The sequence below is a fragment of the Agelaius phoeniceus genome, chromosome Z, assembly GCF_051311805.1.
Source record: "Agelaius phoeniceus isolate bAgePho1 chromosome Z, bAgePho1.hap1, whole genome shotgun sequence".
In the NCBI taxonomy this organism is placed as follows: domain Eukaryota; kingdom Metazoa; phylum Chordata; class Aves; order Passeriformes; family Icteridae; genus Agelaius; species Agelaius phoeniceus.
Window position 1 is genome coordinate 17,005,470 of NC_135303.1, and position 13,793 is coordinate 17,019,262.

The window sequence follows — 13,793 nt, forward strand, 5'->3', positions numbered from 1 at the left end:
AATGGAAACTTGTTCTCCATAATTTTTCTGTGAAAGAGATCATCATTATGTTTACATCTCATATTTCAGCCACAGCAATAAGCATATTGTGCTATTCTGAGAGAACAAAACAGGTGGAAACTAATTCCATCCTCTTTGATACAAATGGGAGTATAAACAGCAATGGCAGAGTCAAACTGGAGAAGAAACAAGAAAAAGGAATGGTATGAACAGAAATAAGAAACTCAAACAGCATAATGCTCCATAATCTTCCATACTTCAGAAAAAGCAGTTCAGGAAATTAATATTTTAATATACAGAATTTTAGTTCTTAATGCTTAAGGTATTCATTTAATACCTTAACTTCTCTGTTGGCCCAGCAAGTATCTGTAAATTTCAGACACGACATAAGCCTCACAGACTGCTTCTTACTATGATTCATTCTCACTGTATGAATCAGGCTCTTTATAATGCATATCATTAAGGTGAAAAATAATTTTTAACTTCTACTAATAGCACCAAACTATAGACATCAAATAATGTGGTACTTATTTGTTACCCAAATGAGTATTTTTGAATTAGACAAGTAATAATGACCAATTCATCAGAAAAAGTATATATTTTTAAATCATAAGGTTTACTTCTGTGATAGTAAACACCATACACCTTTGAACACCTTGCATTTCTACTGAACAAAGGTACAAGAGTGAGAAAAAAAATCTTCCTTACCTATGTATACAATTTTTAGATTCAAGATAGGCCATTCCAGAGGCAGCATCTAATGAAAATTTCACCAACTGTTTGGTTTTCAGCTCATCCTTCTTTTTTCTTAGGAATGACAGGAAATCACCTCCTAGAAAATCAGACAGATGGACAGTGAGACAGACTGATAGGATATACACATTTACCTCTCATTAGGCATACAAGACCAAACAAAATGCAGGTTATTAGCTGTTCTCATCCCAAGTTTGAGGCTAGTCCAAGAACAAGGAAAGAACTCATCTTTCAAAAATACATTTTCCCTTAAATATTAGGTGCTTGAAGGTGAAAATTGCACAGCATGCTTTTGATACACCTAGTCTTCACTAGCATACATTAAATACAGACTCACAAACTGCTGACAAAAATAACTGATAATCTGTGATGCACATTCTTCTCTAGTCACAGAATTACTAATTGTGAATAAAGAGGTTAGGTCCTGTTAGCTACATGAAAGTAATTACATTTTAACTGATCATTTGCAGGGATGCTTCTCTAATTCTACACGGATGTGTTGGAGGAGTAACAAAGTGTTTTTCCTCTTAGGCAATGTTAACTGGACATTTCACCAGGGCAGTGGAAGGTGAACAGTTATTACTCTGCCCTCAGAGGGGCAAAGCCACTGTCCTCTCATGTGAGAACTGGAAGGGGTCAGGGTGGAGAGTTTCCAAAAAGAAAACTGTGTTAGTAAAAAGTATTCTGAAAAACTGATTTAGGACAAAGGTAAGCTGGAAGAATATTATACAAACACTGCAAAAACCATGTTCCAACTGACATAAATGTATTAAAAGACTTTTCCAAAATACATTTTATTGTTCCAGGCAAAGACCAAAAAATCACAGCAGACCTTTTCGTATCACACAATTATTTGATAGTGAGTAGCCAGTCATTGCCCCAGTATTTGTTTCTGTTCATTTAGGACTGAACTGACTATTAGGATTTGTTCTTACAAGCTGTTACACAATTTTATCTACTGCCTTTTCTTAGAAATAGGAAATGATGGTATTATATGAAAAGTTTCATATGTGATTTCTTTTAAGAGGCTATCTATATTTATATTTCATGGTGTAAGAAAGAAAGTAAGACTATATTAAAGAAAAAAGTCAGATGTTATGAAGCCTTCAGACATTACATTGGAGCTGGCCTTTACTCCCAGACTGGGTAACACATAGATGGGAGAGCAAGACGTGACTGGATAGCCTTGACTCTAAATTTTTAAAATAATACATGTTATAAATTTGTTCCCAATATGTTCAAGCAATCACACCAATATCACAATTTTCAACACTCTGTTTCTAAATGATATTAAAAGCTGCTCAGTTCCTAACATCAGAATATGTCAAACTCACAAAGCACAAGCCTGTTACTTGCCAATGCAATTCATTACCATCAGGAAGTGATTTAGACTTGCTGATTTTCAGTGTGGCATGCATTGTATGAAATTCTAGGGTTTCCAGCAAAAACAGCACCATATGTCGAGCCGTACACAGTGTACTAGATGCCTATCACAAAATTTTAATTACATTACTTTAATCTCACTAGATTAAATTACTAGATTTCATCAGAAGATGAAAACTCAGGGTTTTCATCTTCTGTTTTGCTGTACCTGTCCTTGCATAGAAATGGCAAAAATGTCTTCTACATATTCTAAATATTTGTCCTTGCATAGAAATGGCAAAAACGTCTTCTAAATATTCTGTTTAATATTAATTTAAAAGCAGTGTTAGTAGCAGACAAAATAAAAGAGCCAAGTAACACCCATCTCATTCTGTACAATATATGTAATGTTTACGCTAAATCTGATTATCCTCATCATTGTGATACTAACATAGGCTTAAGTGTCTGTCCTTTAATTAACAGTTACTCCTCAGTAAATTCTGACCTCTTCTGTGGTCAATGTTCCAACTATTCATCTTCACAGCAAAACATCCACATGAGTATCTCCAAGGCTGAATTAAGAGTATTTCTCTACAAACTCTTCAGTGCAGAGCAGTGGTTATCTTTATGTACTTTTAAAAATAAATTTTAATATGAAAAGCCCTAATTTAGCATTTGTAGCACATAGTGTCACAGCATTATTTCCTATGTAATAGCTGTTGATAAAAATGAAATAAACAGACCAATGAGACTAGGGAGACTATATAATAGTAAGCAATGTTTTCTCTTTTATGTGGAATTTCCATTGGATTCTGCACAGCTACCTGTGATTCCAGTTAATGGCCCACAACATCACTAGAAAATGAGGTATGCTCTAACAGCACTAAGAATTATTAAAAAAATTAGACCATTTTTTATATATATTATCACCTAGCAGAGACGGCTTGCCTGTTTTGGGTTTACAGGAAAATATATAACAGTACTGGAATCCCTTCCTGGTAAAACAGAATTATTCTACTAAGTAGAGGACAAAATATAGTTCATAAGCAGAAGCTCCATGAAAGCAGCCTGTTATAACCAGGTTTCTGAACACAGTCCTTCATGTATTTTGCTCTGGATGGGAACTATTTCTCATTACATGCTGGAATTCTGAGAGTGTGACAACACCACGCATCAGCAATTCCTAATATTGGCTGTGCTTTACAGCATAAACTTCTTATTGTACAATAAGTGGCATATCATGGTAATAAAACAGTTCACTCCTCTGCACACAAAAAAGCAAGCTGTTGCTTTGGAAGAGAAAAAAACCCCGTGGTCTATGAGAAGAAACCAAAAATGCAAGACACAACAATGAAAAATGTTAAATACGTTTACAAAGTATTAAGTTGTGGCAATCTCTTATTTGACTGGCATTTATAATCAACTATGACCACATATTTCAGTGTTTTCCTGAGATAGTGTCCACAGTGACACCTACCTACCTGCTCTAGGCACTCTTGGCATTGTTCTGACAACAATTCTGACTCTGAACACAGCTAAAATATGTTTTGAAATGAAGATGGGAAATCTCCCACTGAATTGGTATATACACGTTTATATATACATGTTTATATATTGCATCTCTATCTAGTATCCTAATAATATTATAAAAAAATTATACAAATATTAATATGTCTTAATACAATACCACTTATTATGAACAATAGGAAGTTATATGTATTATTATTCACATATAAATTTTAATAAAGTGGGGTAATTTCCTTTGTTAAACAGCCTTTTTAACTATGTTTGTTTAAAGAGGTTGCTTAATTCTTCTTCACACATTCATCATGCAGATGCATCTTGCTTGTGGCCACACATCCTAAAGGTCACTTAACCCAGGGGAGATTTAGAACTCATATTCCTAATTGCTTTACAGGCCATTGCAATATTATTGAAATTACCTTTATCTGCACCTGTAAGTGTTTATAAATTTGAGAATTTAAATGGTCAGTATTCCAAGTAGCCTTAAAGCAATTTAGAATTTCCTTTATTGTCCAGTATCTTAATCCCATATACATGGCATCAAAAACATAAGCCCAAATGGAGTTACTTAAAACTATGAATTTAAAATAGTAAACATGCATCTCTAGGGAATTCTAGGAGATATGTTTTTTAAGTATGTAAGAAGTGATTTGACAACCTATTTAAAGTACAAGGGTTTAAAAATGCTAAAACACATTTTCAGTAAAGTACTGCACCTTCACATTTCAATTAATGCATCACTTGTGTGCAATGCATTAATTTAACATTTTTTTTTGGTTTTTTATTTTATATATGTAGTACCAGAAATACTACGTATTTTATATATGTAGTAACTTTCTTACAGTACAGAAATTGTAAATAAACCCAAGGTTTACTTTTCTAACTGCATACAGAGTACTATTGTGAAATTCAGTTAAAACTTTATTTTTCCTGCAAAGCAAAGCAAATTAAAGTTGTTATAACCATGCAAAGTGCTGCCAATGTAGTATTAACAATGGCAGTACTGGAGTAGAAATATCTGTATGTGAAAACAAAAGATGAAGAAAGAAAAAACAATTAAACTAATAGTGTGCACTGAGACCCAAGGACAGGAGCAACAGCAGCAACGAAGTAAACACAGAGAAAATGTGGCTTGTACCAGAACTGTGCTGTGGATGGCTTTCTAGCAGACACCTGTTGTGAGATCAGAACAGAGATGACTCATGAGCACAAAATAACTGCACTGTGATAAAATGAAGATGAGAAGAAGGTTACAACACATTTATATGTGCTATTTCACTTCCTTTCAACTGGATGACAGACCACAGACATATGATTATCAAAATAAAGGAAATATTGACTATGCTCAGCATCCTGCTTTAGATTTCAGGAGGATCAAATAAGGTAGAGCATGAACCCAATATCCCATGTGACATAAGTGCCTGTCCAAAACAGAGTCTGTCATCACCTGTCAAGAAGACATCAGAAATCACAGCAAGGCATCAACAGCTAGCACCCCTTGTCTTCTGTGCTGCCAAAACAACACTACCGAGACTACTTGGACTCTTTATGTTTTAGTATTGTGGCTGTAAGGATACCCACTGTGAGTGTAGAGATAAAACCTCCTTCAGAAGCTACCTGAAAGAAGACCTCCCCAGGAGGTCTTCCATTCTTCAATAAATAATTCCTGTAAACTGATTATGCTCAATAATCCATAATCAAAGGTGTCAAAAAGTATTGCAGAGACACGATAGCTGATATGAAACAGAATGTACCTGAAGAACAGAGGATTTTTTTTAATCTAAAGAAAAACAATTAACAATTATACAGAAGTTTTTGCAACTACCAAAATACTTCACATTTTTCATGTTTGGTTGTTTTTATTCAGTTTAATAAATGGAATTTCTAGTTTAATCTACCTGCTGATTTGATTTTGTACAATATTGATACAAAATATAGTAATATCAAAGCCTAGAACATGTGAAGAGATCAAAATCCAAATACAGTCTGAAATACTACTATAAAAGGAGACCAGAAATTTGGTCCTGTTTTACTAAACAGTAGCTCTGAGACAAAAGGAATTTTTAATCACCACCACCTACAAAGGAATCTGACCTTAATAATCTGGAATCCATGAAGGAAAGAGGGAGGAAGAGACCCATATGCCCTACAGAGGTATGAGTAAGGCAAGGAAGAAGAAACAGGGTCTGTACATATCTGTGTGTGTACTGCACGAGGGCTGGTGAGGAGAGGGAAAAGTTGGACACATGGAGAGAAGGAATCTGTGGGAGGTGTCTGGCTCTTTGAGTGAAAGCAGGAGATGGCACAGGCAGAAACACAGCCAGTTGCAGAGACACAGAGACAAATCAAAATGGAAGCTGGAAACTTAAGAGGATAAAGTGAGAGAGAAAACCTAGAGAAGCAGACAGGAATCTGTGTGAAGAGAAACTGTAGGGTAGACAGAAGGTGGCTTCATCAACGAGTAATAATGAGAAGATAACTTATTTGACTAGAGAAAAAAAGAGAACAGAGTAGAAACAAAGCCAGACAGTCACTATCACTGCAGTTTATCTCTAACTGGAATTTGATGGATCCTCCTTTTTTTGTTATTGTATTAATTTTGGACAGTGTGCAGTAAAGACTCAGGATGTGACTGCAAGATAGGACTCAGATCTGAAATCTGTTCACAAAAGACAGCTACAGAGGACGTACAACCGATACAAACAATGGGTGAGATCATGCAAAACTTTATTAAAGTTTAAGGGACTCTCTAAAGAGAAGCAATTAGGATAAAAACATGAATGATCTCTATAGAGATCTCACTGCCTTCAAAAGTAGGAAATAGGAAAAAAAAATACTGAAGTAGAAAACACAGCAGCTGAATCACACAATGTGAAAGTAAAAGTTCAGGTATTTCCTAGCATCAATCAGCATTCCAGGCCTGTGCATGAAATCAGTGGCACCTCAGAGACAGGAGGTCTAATCTAAGGCTCAGGTAAGCTACAATATACATTGTCTTCAGCTGCTCTTAGCATCTGCTCTCCTTTATCCAAGAAGAGAATTAATTTAGCAAAAAGCTCAAGATAATAGGGATGTTGTATTTCATATTAATAAATAAATTATACACATCTCAGTCTCAGAACTGAGTTTTTAGTTATAAATGGGTTTACTGGTTCCAGTGCAAGTTACAAGAGAAATACATAAAGTCAGCTGTGATTTGGTGCTATACTCTGAATTATCACTACATGCAGGAAATAAGAGCAATTCCACAGAAGTAATTTAAGATTTAGTAAATTGTACCAGCTCCCCAGCACCACCTATAATGGATCTGTAGGTACTTCTACATTTTATGCCCTGGAGCCCTCTTTTCCAAAAAAAGCCAAAAAGTGAGCCTGGTAGGTCAGGAAGACATCACACATCATTTGCACATGTTTCTGACATAACACACGCCATGGAAGTTGAAAAGTGCTCTAACATACAGAAAATAGCAATGGGAGCCACATTTCAGAAGAAAGGGAGTGAATAAACTAAGCCAGACCAAAGCCAGCCACAGGCAGGAACAGCATGAACAGGGTTCAGAGGTAATCCCACACTTGGGTTAAGAATCATAGAATTCCTTGGGTTGGAAAAGACTTCCAAGATCATCAAGTTCAACATTCAATCAAACACCACCATGCTCACTAAGCCATTTTTCAAAGTACTAGGTTTAGTCATTTTCTGAGCACTTCCAGGAGTGGTGACTGGCTACAAGCACAGCAGAAATGGCCATGCTCATTCCGGGTGTGCCTGGGAGTCAGGGCACATCCAGCAGAGCCGCACCTGAGCTCATAAAACCTGCCACATCTGATTTGTTTCTGCATCAGTGGCACAGCCAATTTGCATCCCAAATGACCCAGAACAGACCTCTACAGGTTACCTTATCCAGCTGCAAAAACAGAACTTATGACCTTGCTGACTCCCCCTTGGAAGCTGGCTGCACATGTCTGGATATGAGTATAGCTGAAACCTAATTCTGACAATCTTCCCACTAGATTACTGGATATTTCCACAGCTGTTTACATGTACAGGCATAGCTCTACCTCTTTCCGGCTGCCAGCATTCAGAACATACCAACAAGAGTTACCTAAAACAACAAACACAAACTCACTGTTAAGTTAAAAAGGAAGTTGCTTTCTTAAAAAGCATGTATCTATTATCAGAAAGGAATTCTACAGTGGTATCAAGAAGGCACACTGGTACCCCAGTGAAATGTAATGCATTAGGAGAATGAAAAATGTCCATGAACACACTGGGGAGAGGGTGTGAGAATCAGATCAGAGCAGATCACTGCTAGAACAGACTAAATATGGTATGTGGCCACAGAATGGATGACAAGCCAAGAGACAACTTCTGGGAAATTGTTTAGAACTGTCTGAAGTACTGGACCTGGAACAGGTATATCATCTAGTTTTCATAATGTCATAATATATAATATCCTCATCATGGATCATATTAGCATAATGCATATGCTAGAGGAAGCTATATTAAGACTCAAGAGACAAGACAGACACTTCAATTGCCTATATTTGAATGCCTGACATAGCAGAAATAAAATTATTCCAAAATATTTTTGGGGTTTTAATTTTAACTATGTTGGTTATAAAAATGTTTCAATATGTAGAAATCCAAAACAGAGAAAGCAGGCTACCAACTTGAGATTAAACGTTTCAGCTTCGAAAAGAAGGAGGTCACAAAACATGTGACTTCAAGCTTCCATCTACTACCTTGAATCAAGCACTGGAACACACAAAGATGTTTGCATCTACTTTTAATTAGACAAATTTTTCAGAGAGAGCTGGTGCAAGCACGATGATGGTGCTTATCTTGCACACTCTTTGCTGGAGGGACAGAGGCACCATGGAAGATTCTGTAAGATAAGCTGCTAAAATAGTTGCATGAAGTGGTAACTGCACCACAGGATTCCACATCTATCCTCAAAATGCCCTGTTCTAGAACTCATATTTCAGGGACATGCCAAGTTCTTACCTCTAAATTAAATTCTCCTTTCAGGACTAAGATTCAAGTGAATTGAAATTAACATAAAGAAGGAGAAGAAAGAGCATTGTAGCTTACGATTGCTTTTTGCATCTTACAGATTACATTTGATCTTGATTTGTTCTTCCCCTAAAGAAAGAGGAAAAAACATTCAAATTTTTAATGGGACTCCTGCAGTTCCTTTTTGATTACATGGGAGATTGGATGATAAATTATAAGCAAATGAAAATGCAGTTTAATGATCCTGAGTACTGCAATGAATTAAAACACACTTTGTCACCCGTGATCACTAAAAGAGAAGTTTGGGCCAGAAAGATAACAGTTAAAAAGGGTAAAAGAGAAGGGGATTTTAGTTTCTTTTTTTTTACCTGTTTTTTTTTTAATGAAAATATGTTGAATTCACTCTGAAAAGAAAAGAACAGGAAGCTGGCTCTGTAGCCCCTTCAGCATTTTCCTGATAAATCTTTTCCATGCCCCAACAAAATTCCGCATCCATTTGTCTCAGCTGTCAGTCTGGACTCTGGCAGTATTCCAGGCAGCCCTTCTGACCATCATATAAATTTGCTGAAAATGAGCTGTTACGAAAACTCCTTATGCCCTGTGTGGCATAAAGAGACAATGGCAAATAGTTCTTTCACTGTTCTGAATACCAAAGCAGTTCCTCATAATTATTTCGCTTTCTTCAGTTTTAAGGTCAACAATGCAAGATAAAGCACAGAAATTCCACTGGGACAACAGACACAGAGCAAAGAAAAATTAATAAATTAACACAGAAAATATGAGTATAATGCTCAGTTTTTCAGATTGACTTGTCATTACAGGAAAGTAACATTCTTTCTTACACAGCACTATAAACTCTTACACAAAGTTCTGCTATTTTTCATGTGGGAAACAATCTCTAACAAAGGATTATCTAAATTAGATAATTCCAGTGGTTGCAAATATGCAGCAATTCCCCCTGAACAGCTTTAAAACTTGTGCTGCACATTTACTATATTACTTTTCAGTCAGGTTAGTCAAGTCCATAGGACAATACAAACACATGGCTCTACACTACCATCAAGCATTTGGCAAGTCTCAGCATACAGGGTTTCTTCCCCCAAAATTCACTAGCAATTCTCATTTTAACTTTCTCTATCTTTCTTAGGATAAACTGCATAATTAAAATGTATCACAACAGATTAATAAAATGTTACTGTATTCAGTTATGAAATAGTCCAGTATTCCTATTTTTAGATCAGAAGATACCAGAAAAAAAAACTCCACCAAATGTGACCTTTGCAACAAACCTTATCAAACCCATCTTAAACAGCATTTCATTATAAAGTAGTAAAAATTAAGAGGAATATTACAAAGAAAATAACCTATAGCAACCCACATGATGTTCAGAGTCATACAAGACACTAACATGTTGCAACAGTCTGATTTATCTAAGCAGCAGTCTTTCTAACAGTCCTAACATTTTCCAACTAGGAACAACAGTTGTCATTGAGAAATAGTCATAAGTCATAGAAGAAGGGGAAATCTCTATGGTACATTCTCCATTAATAACAAAATGTTTTAATAGAAAGATAACAATTTCCAAGTAGAGTTGTTTTCTCATTTCTTAGTCTACTAAAAATTTCACAGAAGAAAACCAGGCCACTGTAAAATTCAGGGGGTTTTATTATTACATGATAGCTGAAAAGAGATCCAGCAGCTACAGCATTGGGCCCTTATAAAGATCTGGGCTGTCTATCCTTTTAGTTAGCATTTTAATGTCATTTAGGTAAAAAAGAATAAAATCAATTATTTGCAAGAGTGCCTTAAAGGTTATTGCAAATTTATCCACTATGCAACCACAAAAATTTATAAACCATCTGCTTGGCTAAACTCCTTTTTCACAGAAGCTAGCTAGCATAACTTAAGCCTGCAAATCAGATTTGTGTATAGATCTCAAATTACAAATACATAAAATGTTAATAAGAAAAATAGTAACAGTTTATTGATTCATTTTCCTTGGTTATCTTGGTAATTTTGGGAAGGTGAGGGGAGGAAAGGCATGACAATTTGTTTAGGATAAAAAAAAAAAATCTTTTAGTAACTCTGCAAATTCCTGAATGGTGGTTTTGGGTCACACTTCTTGCATACATGTAACTTTCCATATATACATGAAGGAAAAGTTGCTGCTACATACAGTTTAGCTTCTGTTAGCATATAACAAATAACATTTTACTTAGTTTATTTCTTCAACAATTTAAAAAATAGTTTATAGAAAGCAATACTAAATCTGAATTCTACAATAAATAAGCAGTGCACACATTCTGCATACAAGATGTTCCTTCCCATTTGCAGAGGAACCTGCAGAAAGACCTGTAGGAAAAGACTCAGGAGAGAAGAGACCTGGCCCTCTGAAAACCCAGCCAATGGCAGGGGGATCAGATGCATTTTTCTCTATATGCATCCCTTAAAGAGAGATCTGTACAACACACACATACATTACATTAAGACCTTTCCCTAATTTCTTGATGGACAGATTGTGAAAACAACCAAGTCTTTCCTTCTGTACTGGAGTAATCTATGATGGATTGACACTGGGAAGACGTACAGTGAGACCAGTATGGCCAACAGCCAGTGAACAGTAAGCAAAGGATGTTTTTTTCTCACTAATATGTAGTTAATTATGGTCAAGGCCAGGTGAGTGGGGCTTTGAGTAACCTGTTCCAGCAGGAGGTGTCCCCTTCCCATGGCAGGGGGGTTGGAACTGGATGATCTTCAAGGCCCCTTCCAACACAAACCATTCTATGATTCTATATATCCATGACATGCTACATTGTTTACCATTTCAGTTAATCCTTCCTACATCACCCATCTTGACATTTCTTTATTACAGGACATATGACTTATGTTAACACCCCTTAAGAAAAGGGGTAAGTAACTGTCTTTGACAACTTTGTTTCCCTGTTACTTGCTGGCAACATTTGTGCTATTTTTGCACGTACCAAAGGATGGACACATAATTAAAGATGCATCTGCAACCTTTCTTTACTGTTTTCACTGATGCCTTTATCTGTATGCATGGCTTTTAATCCCATTTACACCTTCAACAAAGATTTTTCTGCAGACCCAATTTATAACAGAATCACCAACAGAGCAGCACCTCTCTATATAAAGTGCTAAGTTTCAACGTCCATTTCTAAGACCTGAATAAATTAAGACTCTGATTTGAAATCATAATTTGGAATGCAAAGCAGAATTAGCTGCTATGGAACCACACCAGAGGAGTCTCAAAAGACACAGTAGGTGTGCAGCCTATGTGTATTTGGGACATAAAAATGGCAGAAAATTTGCAAGCATTAGACAGAAGTCCGAAATCACAGGAGAAATCCCTTGTTTTATGGAGATACTTCTAATTTTATCCTCAGGGAAAAAACTGTCAGACATTTATAAATTACATGTGTTCTCAGGCATACATTCACAGAACACAATTCTAAGTTAAAACTTGACAGTTTTAGTTATTAAACAGAATGTCAGAGTTAAACTGCTTAAACACCTTCAAGCATTAACACATTTAAAACAAAACAATGAAGATACTGAGAAAGTTTAGTGTCAAGCAGAATACAAGTTTACCATTATCCTGTTCCTCAAAGGGCAGTATTAAATACCAAGTCAGAGCACTATTAACTATCATTTTTTTGTCATCTCATCCAAACTTGTCACTAAAAAAGGAGAAAAAACAACAGAATCGCTGCTTCTCTACTCATCTAAGTGATTTGACATTTCTCTGGCATCCTTATGTTTTCTGCTCATATGGTCAGTCTTTTGGTGTGCCAAGAAGTAAGAGCACGTGGGGAAGTGTGGTGGCTTGGAGGCAGTCCCTTGTTTATCTGGGTGTGCAGGCAGAGCAGCCAGCCCAGGGGGTGTATAGACCATTGAAACAGGGCAACAATTCTCTCTGGAAGAAGCTTCTTTCTGAAGCAAATTCAATCCCAAGAATGTTTGGATAGACTTGAACTGCAAAATAGGCATAAGAATCAGAAGAAAGTTCTAACTCAATTCCTCCTCAATTGCATTAGCATGTTTCAACAGCTTGTACAAGGCTCTGGAAAATCTGAACCAGAATGATAAAGGTGTTAAAAGATCAGGATTTACTTCTATCTTCAGAGATGTCTGGAGAAGCTGATTACTAAAGTACCCCTTAAAACCGAGGACACTGCTTTCAGTCTCCATTTTAATAAAGTTAATCGTGCATACAAATATAATAATCTAATATAATCTAATTTAATAAAGGCAGAAAACTCCACAAGGTGAAATATTTCATCAGTGCTCTCACTACAGCCAGTATTCAAGAATTATAAGCAATCTAAGTCTTCCTGAATAAAATGGTTATTAAAGAAGCTTGCTGTATAATTCTGATGACGAATCCAGTGATATACAAAACAAATAGAGTGTTGCATATTAAGCAGTACTAGAGGCTACCAAACCAACACATTTTGCAGCTGCTGAGAAAATCAACAAAGAGGTAAAATTGCCCAAAAGCTGTTATCATCTCAGTCATTTGAAATTCACTCCAGCCATTGCTGAATAAAATCAACCCAATGCCAAAAATAAAGCAACCTTAAAAGGAAACAATACATTCTGGTCAAGAAAAAAATGTATATTAATAAAGGTGACCCAAACAAGAGTTATTAAAATTGAGACATTACCCAGATGTGAAGTTTCTTTAAATACTTCTTCATATTCACTACTGAACTCTATTGTTAAAAGAAATAAATTTATATCTCATCAGGAGAATAATGAAGCTTCTGTTGTCATTAAAGGCTACAGTAAAATTCTCAACAGACTTGTGGAGCTCAACCACTCCAAAGCTAGTAGAACCAGCATTTTCAAAGATTTTCAATACAGGTGACTTTTGAGGTCAGCCATAGGAAGGCAGAATAAGACAAATAGAAAATAATACATTTCACATTATGGAAACAATGAAACCTATGGAAATATGCTGCAAAAAAAAGGAAAAAAACCAATTACCTGGAACAAGTTCCATAACAATATATATAGGCTGTCGTTGAGTGCAAACTCCTATAAGTTTTACAATATTAGGATGATCATATTGTTTGAGTATTCTGCAAAACACACAAGAAAGTTTATTATATTAATAAACT

At 35.8% G+C, this 13,793-nt stretch overlaps 1 protein-coding gene across 5 annotated transcripts in view; it reads right to left on the minus strand.

Annotated features, from left to right (window-relative positions):
* Positions 1-13,793, minus strand: part of FER (FER tyrosine kinase) — a 166,047-nt gene that overhangs the window by 36,780 nt on the left and 115,474 nt on the right. For 4 of the 5 annotated variants that reach the window (XM_077172210.1, XM_077172213.1, XM_077172212.1 and 1 more), the window contains 2 exons: positions 13,660-13,754; positions 709-832 (listed from right to left, as the gene is read on the minus strand). In XM_077172210.1, coding sequence (XP_077028325.1) covers positions 709-832; positions 13,660-13,754 — 219 coding nt within the window. Of the gene's footprint in view, positions 1-708; positions 833-12,437; positions 12,646-13,659; positions 13,755-13,793 lie in introns of those variants that run through there. The other variant, XM_077172215.1, reaches the window with a different exon arrangement.